Genomic DNA, 20144 nt, shown 5'->3' on the forward strand with positions numbered 1-20144 from the left:
GTTTTGTTTTGTTTTGAGATGTTGTCTTGTGTAACCCAGGCTGACATCAAACTCAATATGGGGTCAAGAAAGACCTTGAATTCCTGATCCTCCTATCTCCACTTCCCAGGTGCTAGGATTACGGGTATGTACCCCATACCTGAGAATTTCATTCTGTGTTTTAAGACTAAATAGCATTTCATCATGTGTATATATTGCATTTTAGTTACTCATTTGTTCCTAGAATTCTTGAAATGCTTGGATAGGAAGTATATGTGTTTGCCTGTCTGATTTTTTTGTTTGTTGAGACAAGAGTCTCCCTGCATAGCCCCAACTCCTCTGCAATGCCATATGCAGCCCAGCTGGCCTTGGCCTTGGCAATACTCCTGCTTCTTCTGACTGAATGTTGGGATGGCAGGTGGGCTCCACTATGCTCGGCTGACTTTTTAAGAAAACTATCATGATTGAGGCAAACTTTCCTTTGAATAAACTGCATCTGCTTGCAGTGTACCATCTATGAGTTGTGGCAGATGTATACAGTCTCAGTTACAATTACCTTTGATCATTTCCAATAGATTTGGATGGATGTGCTGTATCGTCCTGTGACAGGCGTGGCTGTAGCTCAAGGAGCAGATGCTGTACATTGCCTCCTCAACTCCTCCTTCCTCATTCTCACTGCACTCCAGTTATGAGGAAGTATTCATTATAACATTCTATAAAGTTCTGTGCCTCAGGGAAAGTTCTAGCATTGAGATCCTATTGGCATAAACTAACTGATGTACCTTTATGCCTGTTCCAAGTGACCTCTTTTAGGGCAACTTGTAAAGCACTCCCTGGCCTTCGGAACAAAGAGATGTCAGCTCCAAAGTTATCATCTTAAGAGCATGAAGAAGTGACTCTTTTGCCTATGAAATATTGAGATATTCGTCTCTGAGAAATATATCAACTTTCAAATAAGGTGGGTTTTGTTTTAGATTGTTCAGAGACTACGTCTAAATAATCTTTCCAAACTATACTTCAACGTCTTATCTATGACTTTAATGATTAGTGACCCGGAGGTGCCACTAGGTGTCACCCTGATTTCATAGTTCTGGTGCAGTTAAAAACAAAAACAAAAGCCAGTACTTTGAAAATGAGTTAGAAGCACTGTTTTGAATCCCAACATTTGGAGGCCGGCAGCAACTAGATCTCTGTGAGTTTGAGGCCAGCCTGGTCTACATATGGTTCTCCAGGTCAGCCAGGGTATGCAGTGAGACCTTGTCTCAACGAAACAAAACCGAATGAAAAGCATATGAGAAATGCGAGCAAAATGGGGACTGTAGATTGATGACAGAACTCTTGTCTAGCATGCGCAAGGTCCTTGGCTGGATCCCTCACACACACACACACACACACACACACACACACACACACACTCCTAAAAACTGACAAAAAGGAAAGAAAGTGTTAGTAAAGACAGAAAGAAATAAGTAGAGGATACTATGTAAAATGAAAATCAATAAATGAAAGCTTCCCAAAGAACAAATTTGTTTTTCTTTAAACAGTGTTAACAAATAGAGAGATGTGTGGTTTCCGGGATGTCCCAACTGTGACTCGGCATTTGAAAGAGTTGAGTGTGGGAAGGCTAGGCGGGGAGCAAGGTGTTGTGGTTGTTTCTCCTCTTCGGACACAGTAGGAGAACTGTAAGAAAGAACTTGATTAGAGACAGAATTTCTCATATAGCCACTGAAAGTTCAGTTGCCACCTGACTGGGGAGTCCGTTAGGAAAGACTTTTTATTGCTCCAGTAGAGGCCGTTCTAGATCAGAGGCCGCGGGAGGGCATGCGGTAGACGAGAAAGGGGACAGAGGAACTTTTTTTCTGAGACCTTTCCTTCAAACCAGAAAAAAGTTGCTTGGGTTCCATTAAGCATAGCAGGGCCCCAACTCCAAATAGTTTGCCAGGGGACAGTATTTATGGGGCTAGAGAAATGGTTAAGGTTCTTGCCTTCAATCCTGACAGACAACTTGAGTTTGATCCCTGAGACAGTCCCATAGGTTGTCTGTCTTCTGACCTCCACAGGCACACCGTGGCTGCCAGGTTGTTCTCTACAGCAAGATGACTATGGGAAGACCTGTGAAACCCAGAGGAAAAAGCCACACTATAACGTGTGTGTGTGTGCGCGCGCGCGCGTGTGGTTTTATCCTTGGTGTGCACATGCCATATTGCTCATGTGGAGGTCAGAGGTCAACATTAGTGTCACTACTTACCTTGTTTGAGACAGTCTCTGGCCCTGCTTCATACAATTGGCTAGTTGGGGAAGGGAGGGGGCTGGAGAGATGGCTCAGCCATTAAGAGCACTGACTTCTCCTCCAGATGACCTAGGTTTAATCCCAGCACACACATGGCAGCTCACAGCTGTCTGTAACTCCAGTTCCAGGGAATCCGGTGCCCTCACACCAACATACATGCAGGCAAAAACAACTGGCTAGTAGGTCTGCGAGCTTCTTAGCTTACAAGTTTCCGTGTTCTCCATCATCATCTTCAGTCTTCCTATAGGAGTACAGGATTACAGGTGCATGCACCACAGGCGCGTGTACCACCACGTATGAACCACCACGCATGCGCCACCACGCGTGTACCACCACGCATGCGCCACCACGCCTGGCTTTTACACGGGTTCTGGGGATTTGAACTCTCTTGCACAGCAGTCCTTAACCTATTGAGCATCATCCCATCCTACTATTTTTAACTTATTTTGACACATACTATTGCTGTATTACAAAGACTAAACTGTCTTAGAACCCACGATTCTCCAGCTTCAGCCTCTCGAGGAGGTGGAACTGCAGACACTCGGCACCATGCCATTTTCCTTTTTATTAAATTTCCCCTTTTTTATTACAAATTAAGCTGCAAACAGAAATATCAATTTAAAATAGCCCAAATTCCCCTTACCATTTTCATTTGACACACCTATGTTTCTGCTAAAATGCTACCATTATGTAAAAATGATATGTTTCTCTCTTGGCATCGGGCCTTGCGGGTGAAGCTTCTTCTGCCAATAAAACAATGCATGCCCTGCGCTGTACACTAAATGTTAATCTTCCGAGGAGGGAGAGGTAGTAGGGTCTCATGTGCCAGACTGGCCTGAACTCTATGTAACTATGGAAGACCTTGACCTTCGGATCCTGCTGATGAGGTGCCAATTAGGGCTTCCTGTATGCCCAGCAAGCACCCTACCACCGGAGCTAGGCCTGAGCCTCAGCATCATGGGCGTTTTAGTTTATGTATCTATTTATTGTGTGTACATGCATGTGTGTGTATGATGTGTGTATGAGTGTGCGTGTGTGTGCGTGTGTGTGCGTGCGTGTGTGTGTGTGTGTGTGTATGGTTTGGGCACACTCATGACATGGTGTGTATGTGGAGGTCAGAAGATAACTTTGAGGGTGTAGTTCTAGCTTTCCACCTTCTTTCCAACGGAAGGTGGTGTCTTCCGTTGTGGCTGGGGCTGTGCTGTGTGTTTCAGGTTATCTGGACCTTAAACGTCCAAACCATTCTCCTGAGTGGGCTTCCTCTTGATGTAGGCCTGTTGGGATTGCGGGTGGGAACCACAGCTCCTGGGTTTTAATGTGGGCTCCAGGAATGGGCCGGAGGCCGTAAGGATTACTCAGCTTGTGTGCTTTACCTACTAAGCCATTTAGCTGGCCCACTATTATGGTATCCCTATAGCATCACAATCTTATTTGCTTTTCAATATCTCCTTTTCATTATGTGTAAATAAAAAACACCAAAATCACATTGTTATCACAACTGTACAGCTTTTAACTTCAGTCTACAAAAATAAAACCCAACTTATCACAAATTTAAATAGAAGAACTTTGGGTAAACATATTCTTTGAAAAGAATTCTAATTTGTTCCAATAATTTTAGAGCACAGGATTCTGGGCAAGACAAAGAGCTATCATATACTGCTCAAATTCGGGGTGGAAACCAATGTTGGATGTTATATATATTATTACAAGGTTACACTGATAACCTGAAGTCAGTAGGGGCACCACAGTCAAAGACAGAAAAGCCTTCCTTAGTTTGCACAGTGAAGCAATTTCACTGGAGAAGCTGGTCCTATATAGCCTGTGGCATATTCTTCCAATGAAATCAATAAAGCTCTTGATACTTGAATGTTAGCCCAAACTCTTAGCCACAGCGTCTCCGACTTGACTGCCCAGCAGAAGTGCCGGGAGGGATTTTCAAAATACCAACGCCTGCCCGCCTGAAGTTCTGCTTTAATTAGTAAGGGGCGGGGCTCTTCTGGTAACTATTTATAGCCATCTGTACCTGTATTTTTCAGCATCCTCGGTGTTATCGACTGTAGGCCAACTCTCATTGTCAGGTCTTTGTGGCTGAATTCTGCTGAGCGCGCTCGAGCCCCAAGGTCGCGATGCTGCTGCTGGCCTCTGCCAACCACACTCTTAACTCCGGGGCGGCTGCAGAGGGAACCACGTTCGCTAAAAATGCCAAAGGAAAAAAGCGCGTTGCCTTGCTGAGATTTGGGGATGGCTTCCCCCGCCCTCCACTAAGAATTTACGCGTCCCAACCCCCTACTTCCCTTTTGCAAACCTCCCCCAACACGAGAAACAAATAATGAACTAACTAACTAATGCTTGACAAAAATGGGTACAAAGTTTTCAGACAGCCTCTCCGCCCCTGGGGACACGGTCGAAAATTCCGAAGGCAACAGGAGCACTACTAGCGCCCGCTTTCTTTAAACGCGGTTTCAGCGGAAGGCGGGGGCTATTGTCATGGTAAATTTCACTCGCGGAGGAAGAAAGGGTAGATGATCAATCAAAAAGGAGGTACTCTTTGCGGTTCTGCCGCTTTCTTCCTACACCGCTGCGTGAAAGACTTTTATTTTTTTTTAAATCACTTTTCTTGGTAGAAAAACACACACACACACTCACACAGAGAAAAGGGTCTGGCGCGTGTGCGAACTAAAGCAGTCTGCGGTGACCCTGGAGGACGTCGGTGCGAACGCAGTGGGCAGACCCCACTTGGGGACTTCCGCGAGAGCCCCGCATTCCAGCAGGTCTACCCGGAGAAGCACGGACGGCTGGGCCTCTGGTCCGCATCCGCGGGGGCCCTCGAGCCACGCCACTCCGGCTGCCTGGGTTTCTCCCCGCCCGCGGGTTCCGCGCTAGGCTCCGCTCGCCTCCATCTGGGTCAGGCACTTTAAACAGAAGCCAACTTGACCATGTGTCGGGCGTGATGAGGACCCCTGAGAACTTGGAGGAGCCTAGCTCCACACCAAACCCCGGCAGGACCCCCAAGGAGAGGTTCGTTTATCTGGAAGCGCTCCTAGAGGGAGGGGCTCCCTGGGGCTTCACCCTGAAAGGTGGCCTGGAGCATGGAGAACCGTTAATCATTTCCAAGGTAAGTTTTCTGCTCAGTGTTGTCGTCATCGAACTTATGTTTTGTTTTGTTTGCAACTTTTTAAATCGTGAGAAACTAGGGGAAAAAAACAAACCAAAAACCCTCCTGGGCATTGCCTGAATACCACTTAATTTGTTGCTTCATGCATTTCTGAGTATGTGGAAATGTTTTTGGATAGCTTGGTGTTTGGAATAAAAGTGTGTCATTTATCCAGTGAAATACCCAGGAAAATGTGTTCATTTGCTGGCTAATCTCCTTTTGTGTTATGAAATGTTAGATCAGTTCCCCAAATGAACCTTCTGTTGTAAACCTGATTAAAGATCAGCAACATTGGAAGGCCATGGCATAGTTCACGGTCAGGGAAAACCTCTCCCTTCAACCAAAAATACCCAGCTTTAAAATATTTTAAATATTCTTATAATTTTAGATCATTAGCCCAAGTGTGGTGGTGCATGCCACCAAACCCAGCAGGGGACACAGAGGCAAGATTTTCAGCACAGAGCAAGTTAGCCAGACTGTCTCAAAAACCAACCAAACAAACATTTTTAGAGAATTGATCGCTTTATACACAGAAGGAAGTGAATCGGCTTTTAGTGTGGATAAAACCCTTCTTCTGTCTGTGTATTGTAGGTCTAATTTCGGAACTAAGTGATCCCGTGATTGATCTTTTGGATTTTTTTCACGCTTTAGAGTTTTCCTTTGTTTCTCTGAAACAGCAGACATTCATGCACTTGTTATAATATTTATTTTCAAATTACAGATTAGTAATAGTCGACAGCAATGGGATATTTAAGGGCGTTCAGGAAATTACCCCCACTCCCCACCCCCAAGGAGACAGTTGTAATTGAGGGAGAAATTCTTTTGAGTTTGAAGGTGGAGGAAGAAACACTGTGTTCAATTTGAACTCTGTCATCTGGTAAGGTTACCACCCTACCCCCACCCCCAACCCAGGTGTGTGTTTTGAGGAAGTCCAGAGTAATCTTAGTGTGGATGAGCCAGGAGGACTGGGAAAGACAGCAGCTGGCCCCAGGTATGCAGGGCATCATGCAGGCTGTGTGACTTTCTCTAGGAAAACCTAGGATATGTGTATGCATCCATTAGGAAGGATCTCGGGTGTTGAAAAATCGAAGCCCTGTTTTCACGGCCCATGTAAATCGGAGCTTGTTTTTTCTCCAACTACAAGAAGTCTAGGCAGAGGTCAGCTGTTAGGCATGGAGACAGCTTAATCAAATCAAGAATTCCGCTTAGACCTTCCATTTGCCATTCTTACTTGCACGGTGACTGCTGTACCTCCAGTGTTGGATCTTCATTCCAGGCAGGTTTGGAGCTTTTTGCTTTCTCCTTAGACTTGTTTCTCATTGACCAGAACTGCACTGCACAGCTATCCTGTAGAGAGCAAAAGGAAATTAATGACCACGACTAGTTTAGACTGGCGAGGGTTTCGCTCATGAATTCTGAATAGGGTCCTACTCTTTGAAAAGTTTAAGGATTCTTTGCTTCTGTTTGAAAAAAAAAGTGGTTCTTTTTATAAATGAAGCAGAGTTAACTGTTGGGTAAAACAACTGAGAATTCCTATAGCAGATGTATTTTAAAATATTTGCATCTTAGTCGGGTGGTGGCGGTGCACGACTTTAATCCCAGCACTCAGGAGGCAGAGGCAGGTGGATCTCTGTGAGTTCCAGGCCAGCCTGGTATACAGAGTGAGCTCCAGGACAGCCAGGGCTACATAGAGAAACCCTGTCTCGAAAAATGGCCGTTTCGGGGGGGGTCTACATCTTAAACCTGATTGCACAACCTTGCAGACTTTCAGTGATAAAAATCCATGCATGTGGGGGCTGGAGAGATGGCTCAGAGGTTAAGAGCACCAACTGCTCTTCCAGAGGTCCTGAGTTCAATTCCCAGCAACCACATGGTGGCTCACAACCATCTGTAATAAGATCTGGTGCCCTCTTCTGGAGTGCAGGCATACATGGAGGCTGAACACAGTGTACATAATAAATAAATCTTTAAAAAAAATATCCATGCATGAGAATGCTGGTGTCTCTTGGAGAGGTCTGATCCAATCTCTACTGGGTGGATACAACCTGCTGGTATCTGCAGGATGTGGGCATAACACTCTTTACTCAGTGGACTGCACAGAGATTAAATGTTACTATGAGGATAGTATAATATCTGCTACAGAGAACGTTTTTGGGTTTTTTTTTTTTTTGTTTTTTTCGAGACAGGGTTTCTCTGTGGCTTTGGAGCCTGTCCTGGAACTAGCTCTGTAGACCAGGCTGGTCTCGAACTCACAGAGATCCGCCTGCCTCTGCCTCCCGAGTGCTGGGATTAAAGGCGTGTGCCAGCATCGCCCAGCCAGAGGACGTTTTTAAAAATCTCATAAATATTATGGTTATTGCTCTTCCTTATCCTAGGAGACTTTTGTGTTCAATATGCTAATTAGTTTCCTTACTTCAATGACAAAGTATCTGAGAGAGCAGCTTAAGCAAGGAAGGGCTTTTTTGGTGCACAGTTTTGGGAATACAATCTATCCATGGTTTGGAAGAAAATGGTTCCCAAAGGCAGTGGTAGTACTATTACTAAGTGTGGCCTTGTTGGAGTGGGTGTGGTCTTACTGGAGAAAGTGCATCACTAGGGGGCAAGCTTTGAGATCGTATATGTGCTCAAGGTACTACCCAAAGTCTCAGTTCACTTCCTGTTGCCTTTGAATCAAGATGTAGAATTCTCCAGCACCGTGTCTGCCTGCAGGCCACCATATTCTGAGTCACCATACCCCGCTCCACCATGATGACAGTGATGGACTACACTCTGAAAATGTAAGCGCCCACCTCAATTAAATTTTTTCCTTTGTAAGAGTTGCCTTGGTCATGGTGTCTCTTCACATCAACAGAAACCCTAACTAGGCAGAAGTTGGTACCAGGGATGGGAGTATTGCTGTGATGGCCTGAAACATGCTTTTGTTTGGGTGAATTTAGACCTTGGGAGTTTGGGTTAGGGAAAGCTTAATGGGACATACCAGTAGGAGCATGGAAGACATGCTAAGAGTGATTTGAAATTTGAGGTTTCAGAGGAGAAGAGTTATAGTATGTTGCCTAGAGATCATCTTTGTGATATTTTGGTGATAAAAGTGGCTTCTTCTTGCTCTTGTCCAGAGTCTGCCCAAGGTGAAAGAGAAGAGATTTGGATTAATTCTCTTGGCAGAGGAAATCTCAAAACAGCCTGGTATTGACTATGTTGTGAGGTTATTACTGGTTACTCTTACACAGGTTTATAATTAAAAAGAGGCAAAATAATTTGAAAATAATTTGAGGAGAAAGGGAGCACCAGGGAGCGGAATGGAGCTAAACCCTGTGTTCAAGGAGATAAACAGATTAAGAAATGAGGTAGAGTGGTGATCTTGGGGCAAGATCCCACCCAGCTAAATTTCCAACTTTTGAAAAGGAATTAAAGAAAAACTTAGCTGGGTGTGGTGGTGCATGCCTTTAATCTCAGCACTTGGAAGGCAGGGGCAGAAGGATCTCTGAGTTTGAGGCCAACTTGGTCTACAGAGCAAGTCTCAAAACAACCAAACTTAGTCATTGAAGGAAACCATCGAAAACAGAAAGCTGGTGGAGATGTAACTGAACAAGGGGGGCCATGTTCCAGCCCCAGAAAGCAACAGAGCTTGGCAGCTTCAGCTATGTGGTTCTGGAGTTAAGGATAGAAGAAAGGGGCTATGAAATTTGCCTGCATGAATAAGGAAAGTTCCTAAGGCCAGGCATGTGTCAGGGGTGTCCCTTGAATGGAGGCCTAGAGAGGTCATTGTGTGAAGCTGTGAAGGTGAAGTCTGGATTGCCTTGGAGACCCCAAGATGTTGGAGATACCAGAGATACACCTGCCGAGGAGAGCTAACAGATAGTAGAATAAGCCCAAGAGAAAGAAGTGTGTTGAAAGAAAATAGCCCCCCACAAGAGTGGTACTATTAGGAAGTATGGCTTTGTTGGAGTAGGTGTGGTCTTGTTGGAGGAATTACATCACTAGAGGGTGGGCTTTGAGGTCTCCTATGCTCAAGGTACTGCCCAGTGCCTCAGTTCACTTCCTGTTGCCTTCAGATAAAGATGCAGAATTCTCCAGTACCCCAACTAAGACAGGTTGCAGAGTGGCTAGGAAGACAGTGACTTGCAGCTGGCATGCTTACATCTCATAGTGGCTGGGGAGACCACTCTGTGGTGGCATCAGCTTGCAGTATGGTTTGCTCACATCTCAACGGGCCAGGAGGCAGGGAACCAGAAGGTGATATCAATGTCAAGGCCCATCCTCTTCTACCTAGGCCACAGTCCCAACAGTTCCATAATATCTCAAAACAGCTGAGGACCACGTATTCCAACACAGGAGCCTGTGGGGCAGATCACATTCCAGCAGGAATATGAGGAGGTTTGTCTGCATCTATTTAAACAATCACAGCGTTTATATTTCTCCCACATCACAGTCTGAGCATATGCTGAACTGGACAGTGGCTCTTTATATTGCTAGATACAAGTTTCTTCCATTTTCCCACCTCCATCCCAGAGTGATGTCCTATTGGCATGATCAAGGCGACTTGTTACTATGTCTAATTCCCAGCCATTAAGAAGCAACCAGGAGGGTTGGAGAGATGGCTCAGCGGTTAAGAGCACTAGCTGCTCTTTCAGAGGTCCTGAGTTCAATTCCAACAACCACATGGTGAGTTATAACCATTTATAATGGAATTTGATGCCCTTTTCTGGCATACAGACATACGTGCAGACAGTACTCATAAAAATAAAAGCAGTCAGAAGGGAAAGGGAAGGCAGTATCCACACAAGAGTATAATCTGCTTTTTCTAATATGGCCAACAGTCATTTCCCTTTCTGTTTCAATGGAAGGCAACAGAAAACGCAATTAGATTTAAAACTCTGACCCTCACTTGCACTAAAGACATTTGAAGCTCGCCTCGCACCAAAGCCTTTGAACATCTTTCCCCCCCTTATGCGGCAAGCAAAGCCCTTCGTTGTCCCCCCCCCTGGCTCCCCCCCCAGCCTCAGATTTCTCATATCCCAGCTCAGTGGCCTGGTCTCTCTTCTATACTCCCGTGTCATGTAGTCATCACAGGGAAACAGAGTTCCCATGAGATGGAGAAAGCTAGACACATACCCAGAGGTTAGGTGTGTATCTGTTTCCTATTGCTGCTATAACAAATTACTCCAAGTTTGGCAACTCAACACAGTGCAAGCTTAGCGATCTATAGCCCTGAAGGACAGAAGTGAAACACAAGTTTCACTAGGCTAAAACAGAAGCATCTTTGGGCCAGACTCCCCTCTGGAGGCTCCAGGAGAGACTGTTTCCTCTCCCATTCAGTTCTAGAGGCCCACATTCCCTGGTGCCTGGTCCCCTTTTTCCTTCAAAGAAACCACAACAACTTGAGTCTCATTTATTCCTCCACCCTCCAACTCTGCCTCACTTCTACTTTGTTATTTACTTTATTTATAGTTCTAGGGGTCAAATGCAGCATCATGCATGCCACTCAAGTGCCTCAAGCCCTTTGTCAACTTACAGAAAACCCTTGTGATTTTATTGGGCCTACTAAGAATGTTCCTATTTGAAAACTGCCTGACCTGGGTGGTGGTGGTGCACGCCTTTAATCTTAACACTCAGGAGGCAGAAGTAGGTGGGTGGATCTCTGTGAGTTCGAGGCCAGTCTGGTCTATAGAGTGAGTTCCAGGACAGCCAGGGCTGTTACAGAGAAACCCTGTCTTGAGAAACCAAAAAGTGGGGAGAGGGGGAAAACCACATAACCACCTGATTAATAGCTTTAATTCCATTTGATTCTCCCTCGGCTATATAGTGTAACATGATCACAAGGTCCAGGGATTACAATGGATGCCTTTGGGAAGAAAGGGTGTCATTTTCCCAGCTCAGCATATTTAAGTATTAGTGAAAGTTCATAGGTTGAAGGTAGAACCAGGGAAGAGTCTAGAGCAGTGGTTCACAACCTTCCTAACACTGCGACCCTTTAATACGGTCTCACGTATCATGGTGACCCCCCAGTCATCAAATTAATTCATCACTACTTCAGAACTGTAATTTTGCTACTGCTATGAATTGTAATATAAATATCTTATTTTCAGGCTGACATGCAACCTTTGTGAAGGGACCAGCCCATACCCACAGGGGTCGTGACCCTCGGGTTGAGAACCTCTGGTCTAGCGTGACACTTAGAAACTGAGATTGATTTCAGATCTTCTGTCTGAGCCAGTGAATACAAGTACCTAATGGACTTGCACACTGCTGAGCATGCCCAGTGTTCTCTAAGGTAGGGTGGTTCCCTGCTGTGGGGGAAGGGAAGAGACAGGACGCACTGAGTCTTAGGAAAGGCACGTACATGTTACGCGCACAGTTGTAGGCAGCCAGGGTATAGATGACAGTATAATGGATGACATATCACTTTTCTTTGGGTACAAAACAAAACAGGAAAATGAATGTGGGGGGGGGAACAGAAACTACAAAGGGGATGTAATAAAAGATTATTTTCTGGTTGCTTTCTTTGGGATTTAATGTCCTTGAAAAGGAAAGGTGGGGCAGAGAGGCGAACCTCTGTAATCTGTGAGCTTCAAATAGAAAGGGTTCCTTTAAAAAAGGATGGTTGTAAGTGGACGCTCAGACAATTCAATGGTTCAGGAAGTTGGCAGCCTGATTTGGTTATGAGTCATTTGCTCAGTTCAGGAGCTGGGAAAAGCGGTTGCACCTGATGCCAGGGTGCACCTGCTCCCGGGGCTCATCGCTCAATAGTAACAGCAGTAACAGCAAGCCATTGCCGGCACTGCTGGGAGCCTATTGCACTCCAGGCTCTATCCCAAGACACCGCCATGTGTCAATCATTCGAGATCTGTAACTTCACCAATTCTAGTACCTCAGTGATCTCCACGAGGAACTGGGGCCCAATCTGAGGAGCTGTTGAGCAAGGTGTTACCATCCTGCTGAGCCTCACCCCACTTGAGGTGCCATGACGTTATCTATTAGTCCTGGGATCTTAGGTTTGACACAGGTGAGCAAGGAGTGGCTATTTTTGGAGGCTAAAGGTTGCTGTTAGCCAAGATAAAGTATAACTAGTCTCCAAGCCTGCAACGTCCCATCCTCTCCACATCCCTGCAGTTCTCACCCATCCAGCAAGCTTTGGAGACACAACTTCTTTCCAGGAATTCACATTAGTAAGTCACAGGACTGGTTTTAAGACCCATGAAATGCGCGCGTCACTTACCACCCTGGCAAGTGTTTTCATGGATTTATCTAACTGGAGAAGTGTTGTCTTGGCTTCTTTTAACATGGGCTTTTGAACTGGGGGGAAATCATTGGTCTCATCGATGTAGTAGGCAGGGCTGCCTTCCCCTGGTTCTCCTCTTTGGGTCCTCCTTCCCTGGGAGGCATCGTTCCTTCAGTTCCTGTGATTTCCACCGTTCACTGTTCCTCACTGACACCCCTTTCTCCACCCGTGGACTTTTCTTCTCAGGCCAAATCAACCTCCTTAGGCACGGGGCTTGACTCATTAGCCCTCCCCCAACCCCATTTTTCTAAAACTGTTTGTGGTGTACAGCTGGGGGCCTTTTCGTTGTGCACACCCAGCTTCCTGTTGAGAGTGTTTGTTTTAGAAAGGATTTATTCACTGCGTTCTTCTAATGTCGTAGTAGGCTCTCCTTACAACTCTACCTCTGTAGAGAATCACCTAGAAGAGCCCAGTCTGCCTGCCGTCTGAAAGTGAAACAGTTGCTTTACTGTACCGTGAGACCCAGTGGACACGTGGGCGGGCTAGGAACTGAACCTTCCACAGCTAGGAACCGAACCTTTCACGGCTAGGACCTGAACCTTCCACGGCTGGGAACAGAACTGCCCAGGTGGCTGTGCGACAATTATTATTTCTGGAGGTTCTGTCTGTCTAGAACCAGCACTTTTTGCCTTTCCAGTGTTCCTGGCACCCCTCGGGCACACAAACCTCAGTCATAAAACTCTCCTGGTTCATTCCTTCTGCAGTAAAACCATGTTTAATAACCAGATCCCCAACCAAGGTCCCTGAGTTCAATTTGAAATAATTTTTAAGCACTTCCTTAAAACTCTGGGCTGGTTAGATTTACTCACCAAGGCCATCTTTTTTGATTCCTTCGAAGTGTTATCACCTTGCTATTCTTTCTTCTTCCTCCTCCTTCCTCTTCCTTCTTCTTCCTCTTCCTCCTTCTCTTCTTTTTTCTCTTCCTCCTCCTCCCTCCTCCTTCTCTTCCTCCTTCTCTGCCTCCTTCTTCCTCCTCTTCCTCTTCCTTCCTCTTCCTCTTCATTTGAGATTAGGGTCTCCTATAGCCCAGGCTAGTCTCGAATTTGCCAGAGAGCCAAGGCTGACCTTGAACTCCTAATCTTTCTGCCTTTCTTTCATAGGTGCTAGGATTACAGGTGTCTGTTTATTACTCAGTTATCCTTCACCTCAGCCTCCTAGGTACTGGGTTTACAGAAATATGTCATCATGCTTCTTCTGACATTTCCAATTCCCTGGATTTTCTGAATTTTTCTCCTGAGTTTTCTATCCTTTTCCTTTGACACTTCTTGTCCTACACACACACACACACACACACACACACACACACACACACACACACACGCCTCTGCTTCGCTTAAATAGATGCGTGTCCCCTCCTTAGTCATTCTCCACCTTCCTGCTTTCGCTCTGTCTCCCTTTTGCCAGCATTTTCTCGAGCACCTTTGTTCACCTGGTTTTCTAATAAAACAGTCCTTTGCTTTTAGCCGTCTGTGGACGAACTGCTGTCTCTTTAAGGCCTCGTGAGTTTTACTTGTGCTTTTGTATATCCTGCTTTCTCTGGCAAACACCTCTCACTTCACACACAAAATTCTCAATTTAAGTGGCTTATAGGATTTCAGAGCCGGAAAGAACCTTAGCAGTCGTGTGATCCAACTTCTGTATTATACTGGGGAAAAAAAATCTCTGAAGCTCAGAAAGTCCATGTATTGTCAAGGTGCTTTCTGACACAGTGTGTGTTTGTGTGCATTTGTGGTGTCTGTGTACGTGTATGTGAAGCACAACTAGCGAGAAAGTAATTGCTTTCTGCTGAGGGTGTTCTTGCTTTTGTGTGAACCCAATCACCCTTTAGATTGTTGATTTAGATTGTTGATTTAGATTGTTGATTTAGATTGTTGATTTAGATTGTTGATTGTTGATTTAGATTTTGTGTGAACCCAATCACCCTTTAGATTGTTGTCTCCTAGAAGACAGGCATCTCTTCCAGTTCTTTCCTTCCCTTGCTGCCTCCCCACCTCTTTGTTTCTTTCGTGCTATCCATAGTGATGAAATTATGAATAGCAATTAAGAAAATATGCTCAGGAGTAGAGAGAAAATGGCTAATATCAAAGCAGATCATAAAATTGATCTGGGTTGGGTGGCACACGTCTGTAATTATAGTACTTGGGAAGTGGAGGCAGGGGGATCAGCTTTGGCTGCATAGCAAATTCAAGGCCAACTTAAGGAATATATTATCTCCAAAAAATAATATTTTCTTAAAAGGCTGTGTAGGGTAGTGTACAGACAAGATATTAGAAAGCCCTGCTTGAAGGCCAGGCATATAGCTCAGTTGGTAGAGTGCTTGCCTAGGATGCAGGAAGCCCTGTATTCAAACCCAACACTGTATAAACTAGGCATGGTGGTGCACCTCTGGAATCCCAACTTTCAGAAAGTGGAGGCAGGAAATCAGGAATTTGAAGTCTTCCTTGGCTACATAGTGAGTTTGAGGCCAATATACTGGACCGCATCTTTAAAGTCAAAATTAAAAATCAAATGAACAAATTGCTACCTGAGAAAAATAAAGCAGCCAGGTTGATTTTTAATCATATTTTATACACACACACACACACACACACACACACACACACACACGTGTAAAATGTTTGGTAAATGTCTGTTAGATCGAATTAAATTAGTCATAAAGGGGAACCACATGTTTTTATTTCACTTTTAATGGGTTACCCAAGCTTTGGTTAAAGTGTGGCATGCTTGCTTTGAGAAACCAGCCAAGGATGCGATCCTTTCAGTGTTGGATGGGGAAAGGTTTTATTCAAACACCAAGCTGATCTTAGATGCCAAGTGGATCTGAGCATCAGTGAGAAACTCTGCTTCTTTTTGAAAGCTAACACATCCCCCAAGCTTTCCCTCCTACACGGAGAACACAACTTAATTGAAGAAATGTTCATCTCATTTTAGTGAGCCCACAGTGCCGTTGGAGACACATAATAAGAGGTTTTCTATCAATCTTTGAAAACAACAAAACCTCCCAGGACGTTCTGGATCTGAGCTAACCCGCAGACAGAGTCTTCCACATGGCAGCCTTTGATGTGGTTCCAAACAGTGAGCATCTTATCCAGAGAGCCACAGAGTTGTTGTTCTCTGTCCATCCCCGTCCATCCGGGGAGTCCATCCATCTCCTGCGCTCTGACCTCCCAGGCACTTCTCAATGCAGCAAAAGGATGCAAAGAGTCTTTGCTAAATCCTGCTCCCCGCTTCTAGTGACTTTTTCCCACAAAGGCAAAACTGGGGTATCTGACCTGCAGAATGGAAATGACATTTCTTTCCTGCCTTCCCAGGATGCTTTGGCAGGCTGGACTCTGTCCTGGGCATCAGAGCTTGAACTTGCACTTACGTCATCTGCATTTTTCTTTCCTCCCACCTATTTGCTGTGACCCTCTCCCTTTTGAACTGCATGTTTCCTTTGAGATTTTATCTAAATCTTTATTTTTAAGAAGTTCTCTTTGGTATGTTTGTAATCTCTGATATTTTCATCATTTGGAGCAAGGCTGTCAAGTGTAGCAAAATACACATCCCAGATGGTGGATGGCTTTGAGTGAAAATAAACATAGCATTATCACTGGTCATGAGGCCATGTGCAAGGGACTCTTCTTTCCTGAAACTTCGTTTACAACTGGAATATCCTGCTGGATGTGGTGGCACACGCTTTTAATCTCAGCACTCAGAGGCAGGGGCAGATGGGTCTCTGAATTCAAGAGCAGCCTGGTCTACAGAGTGAGTTCCAGGACAGCAAGGGCTACAGGAATCTGACGGCAGCAGGCTATTCCTATAACATGTAATAAAGATGGGACCTGTCCGGTTTTCCATATCATGGCCCGAGTTACCATTTCACAGTGAAACACTGAACTAATGTCCTGCCCTATGGCAAAGGAAATGTCCGTACAGGACAATTCCAGGATGTAGTAAGTTTTATTAAGAACAAAACCAATAAATACAGTGTGCCCCTGAGTGATGATATCTGTACAAGAGAGGGAGAGCAGGGCTTACCCTCAATCAGAAGAGAGGAGAGTTTCCCTGTGTTAAGCTGAGAACTAAGACCTAGTTGATAAGAAGTGGGGAATCAGAGTTTATTTAGTGGGTTATGGAGGAAAAAGGAAAAGGGGAAGGGGAGAAGGGGAAAGAAGAAAGAGGGAGAGAGACAGAGGAGGAGGAGAGGAGAAAGAGCAAGCACAGAAGTTACCTCATTGGGAAAGGGACAGAAGGAGAGAGAGCAGGCTGGAGGAGGCAAGATGTCTGCTTCCCTGGGCAGAAGGGGAGGGGTTAGGAGAGGATGAGGCTTGTCTCTTAAAGGGACAGGTACCCAGGTGACAGACCATGCCAGCAGATCATAACAGCAGCCATTTAGTCCCAAAGAAACACACAAGGGCTTATATTAATTTTAAACTGTTTAACTTATTAGCTCAGGCTTATTATTATTATTATTATTATTATTATTATTATTATTTGGTTTTTTGAGACAGGGTTTCTCTGTGGCTTTGGAGCCTGTCCTGGTACTAGCTCTGTAGACCAGGCTGGTCTTGAACTCACAGAGATCCGCCTGCCTCTGCCTCCTGAGTGCTGGGATTAAAGGCGTGCGCCACCATCGCCCGGCCTCAGGCTTATTATTAACCAGCTCTTCCAACTTAAAATAACTCATAATTCTTATCTATGTTTAGCTACATGGTTTAGTACCTTACTCAGTGAGGCATTCTCATCTTGCTTCCTCTGTGCCTGGCTAGTGACTGTGTCTCTGCTTTTTCTTTTCCCAGAATTCTTCTAGTCTGGTTGCTCCATCTATACTTCCTGCCTGGCTATTGACCAATCAGTGTTTTATTAAACCAATACAGTGACGAATCTTTTCAGTGTACAAAAGCATTATTCCACAATGTGTATACCATCCCTCGCTAGTATTTAAATTGCATAAAAAATAAATTAATTAAAAACAAATTTAATATCTCCCACTCACCCAAAAAAATCAAGCAATGCTCAGAGGTTGTTAAGCAAGAGAGAAAGTGGTTTGAGATTAAAATGGAGGAGGGGGCTGGAGAGATGGCTCAGTGATTAAGAGTGCACATTGCCCTTTCAGAGGACTGAATTTCTGTTCCTAGCAGCCACCATGTTGGGCAGCTCACACTGCCTATAGCTCAGTTCCAGGGGACCTGTCACCCTCTTCTGCCCTCCACAGGTACTTATACATATGTTGTGCACATAAGCTTGCACAGGGCACACATACATACATACATGCATACATACATACATACATACATACATCTTCTAAAAAATTGCCCCCAAAAAGACAGTAACAAAACTAACCAGTCAAACAACCAAACTATGCAAATGAAGTGGATTTAGTTGGACTAAGTGTTTAGCACCTTCGTTATTAAATTCTGTTCTGAGCCACAAGTTTGCTTATTGTAGAACTAATTGTCTTTCTCCTTTCTTTTGTGTGGTGCTGTGGAGGCCCAAAAAATGTGAACCTACTTCCACGTTGACCAAAGGTCAGAGAGTTGGAACTCACCTCTATTCCTTCAAGGTTATTGTGTTTCTACTTCAAACAAAAGTCCCGCCTAGATTTAGACCAGAGAGTTCTGCTCTTCAAGGTTATTACCAACAGGTGCGGCTAATATCCAGACCTTGTATTTCAGGAATAGAAAAGTAGATACCTTTCTACCTCAAACAAAAGTCTAAGGATCCAACTAAGGTCCTAGTTCCCTTGGAGATTACTTTGGATTCTACCCAGGGAGTAATTTGTCTACAGAATGTTTTGTTCTAGCAACAGAATGTTTAACATGGAAGTAGCCTTCAACTGATCTGATCATTTCCTTATATCATGTTAATGTTTTTTTTGTCTTACTCCTACCTTTTGGGGTCAGGGGTATTTTATGCAATTGGAAATTAAGTGTGGGTGATTTCAGTACTCACTGGAGCTCCCTCCCAATACTATTCTATATGTTTCTGTTTTATTATTTTTAAGAACATCTTTATATTTATTCTTTACTATATTTCTAAATCCCAACGCCCCTACCCTGGCAAGATGTGTTTCTGTCAAGGCTGATTCCCGACATGGCGCTGGCATGTCCATGGTGCTTTCTGTCAAGGCTGATTCCCGACATGGCGCTGGCATGTCCATGGTGCTTTCTGTCGAGGCTGATTCCCGACATGGCGCTGGCATGTCCATGGTGCTAGGCAAACATACTACCCTGAGCTGTTCTCCCAGCCCTCTTCCTTCCCTCTAAAATTCAAAACTTTTAACAGACAAAGATGTTCGGGTATAATTTAAGCTTTCGTCATTTTGTGGGTGTTCTCTGGGGCATTGGAAGTTTTAGAACTTGTCTCATGGAAACTGGGAAATGAGCTGCTGGAATTCAGACCCAGCCTCTGGGTGGTGTCCAGAAATGAATACACATGTTGGGTATTGACATAAATAATTGAAAAATTGGACAGTGAATAACCGTCTAAGGATGGGAAGGGGGAAATGGTGTGGCCCTTTCTCTTACGCCAGTGTGTGTTGTTTGCTTTTCATATTTTTGCTTTTGAGTGTATACGAATGAGCAGCCAGCCCAAAGAAGGCAGCCATCAACCTAAGAATAAGGCAGCAGGAGAAGGTTAAAGGAATTAGCCATGTTCTTTAGCGTTGCATTCATAGTTGCGAGGTGGTGCTCTTGGCTCGGAGTAGACAATTCAGCAAGTTGTTGGCGCTCTTTCAAAAGGACTCCCACCATGCTTTCTTACACATGGAAGTCAGTGGATGTGACCCGTTAGAACAGTCCAGTTAGACTCCTTCCAGTGGGACGAGCTGTGTGGCTCCTTTCTGATCCTAGGTACTAAGTGGGATTGCTACCTGACTTCTTCAACAGGGGAGTCAGAGCAAGAGAGGGAGAAATATATACTGGTTTGCACTTGTGGGTCTGACACTCTGTTAGGCTATTATTGTATTAGAATAAGATTTATTGTTATATACGAGGAATATATAAAGCCTCATGGAACAGGATTTAAAGCTTCTTCATTCCATTCTCTCACTATTATATTTAGTCAGCTCATATTTCCTGAATGTATAAAAAAACTTACAGAGGACCTGAGTTCAGTTCCTAGCACCCACATCCAGCAGATCACAACTGCCTGCCACTTCACATGAACATACCTACATGCAGGTGCTCACATACATGTGGAGGCCCAAAGAGGCCAAAGGTCAGAGAGTTTGGGACTTGTTTCTAGTTTATTCAGAGTTATTGTGCTTCTAACAAAGGTCCCACCTAGTGTTAAATCAGAGTTCTGCTCTCTCAAGGCTATTGTCAACAGGTGTGGCTAGTTGCCGGACCTCGGACCTCGTGCTCCTGAAATAGGGAAGTAGTTGGTTCCTACCTAAAACAAGTCTAAGGATCCAATTAAGTTCCAGTTACCTTTATTGGAAATAACTTGGGATTCCACCC

At 44.7% G+C, this 20144-nt stretch overlaps 1 protein-coding gene across 1 annotated transcript in view; it reads left to right on the forward strand.

Moving 5' to 3' along the window:
• Positions 1-5219: 5219 nt before the first annotated feature.
• The window catches only part of Shroom3 (shroom family member 3), a 291035-nt gene continuing 276110 nt past the window's right edge, over positions 5220-20144 (forward strand). The window contains exon 1 of the mRNA XM_026785145.1: positions 5220-5384. Within this exon, the coding sequence (XP_026640946.1) occupies positions 5220-5384 (165 nt within the window). The remainder of the gene's footprint in view (positions 5385-20144) is intronic.

This window comes from Microtus ochrogaster, linkage group LG1 (genome assembly GCF_000317375.1).
Source record: "Microtus ochrogaster isolate Prairie Vole_2 linkage group LG1, MicOch1.0, whole genome shotgun sequence".
NCBI classification, from domain to species: Eukaryota; Metazoa; Chordata; class Mammalia; order Rodentia; family Cricetidae; genus Microtus; species Microtus ochrogaster.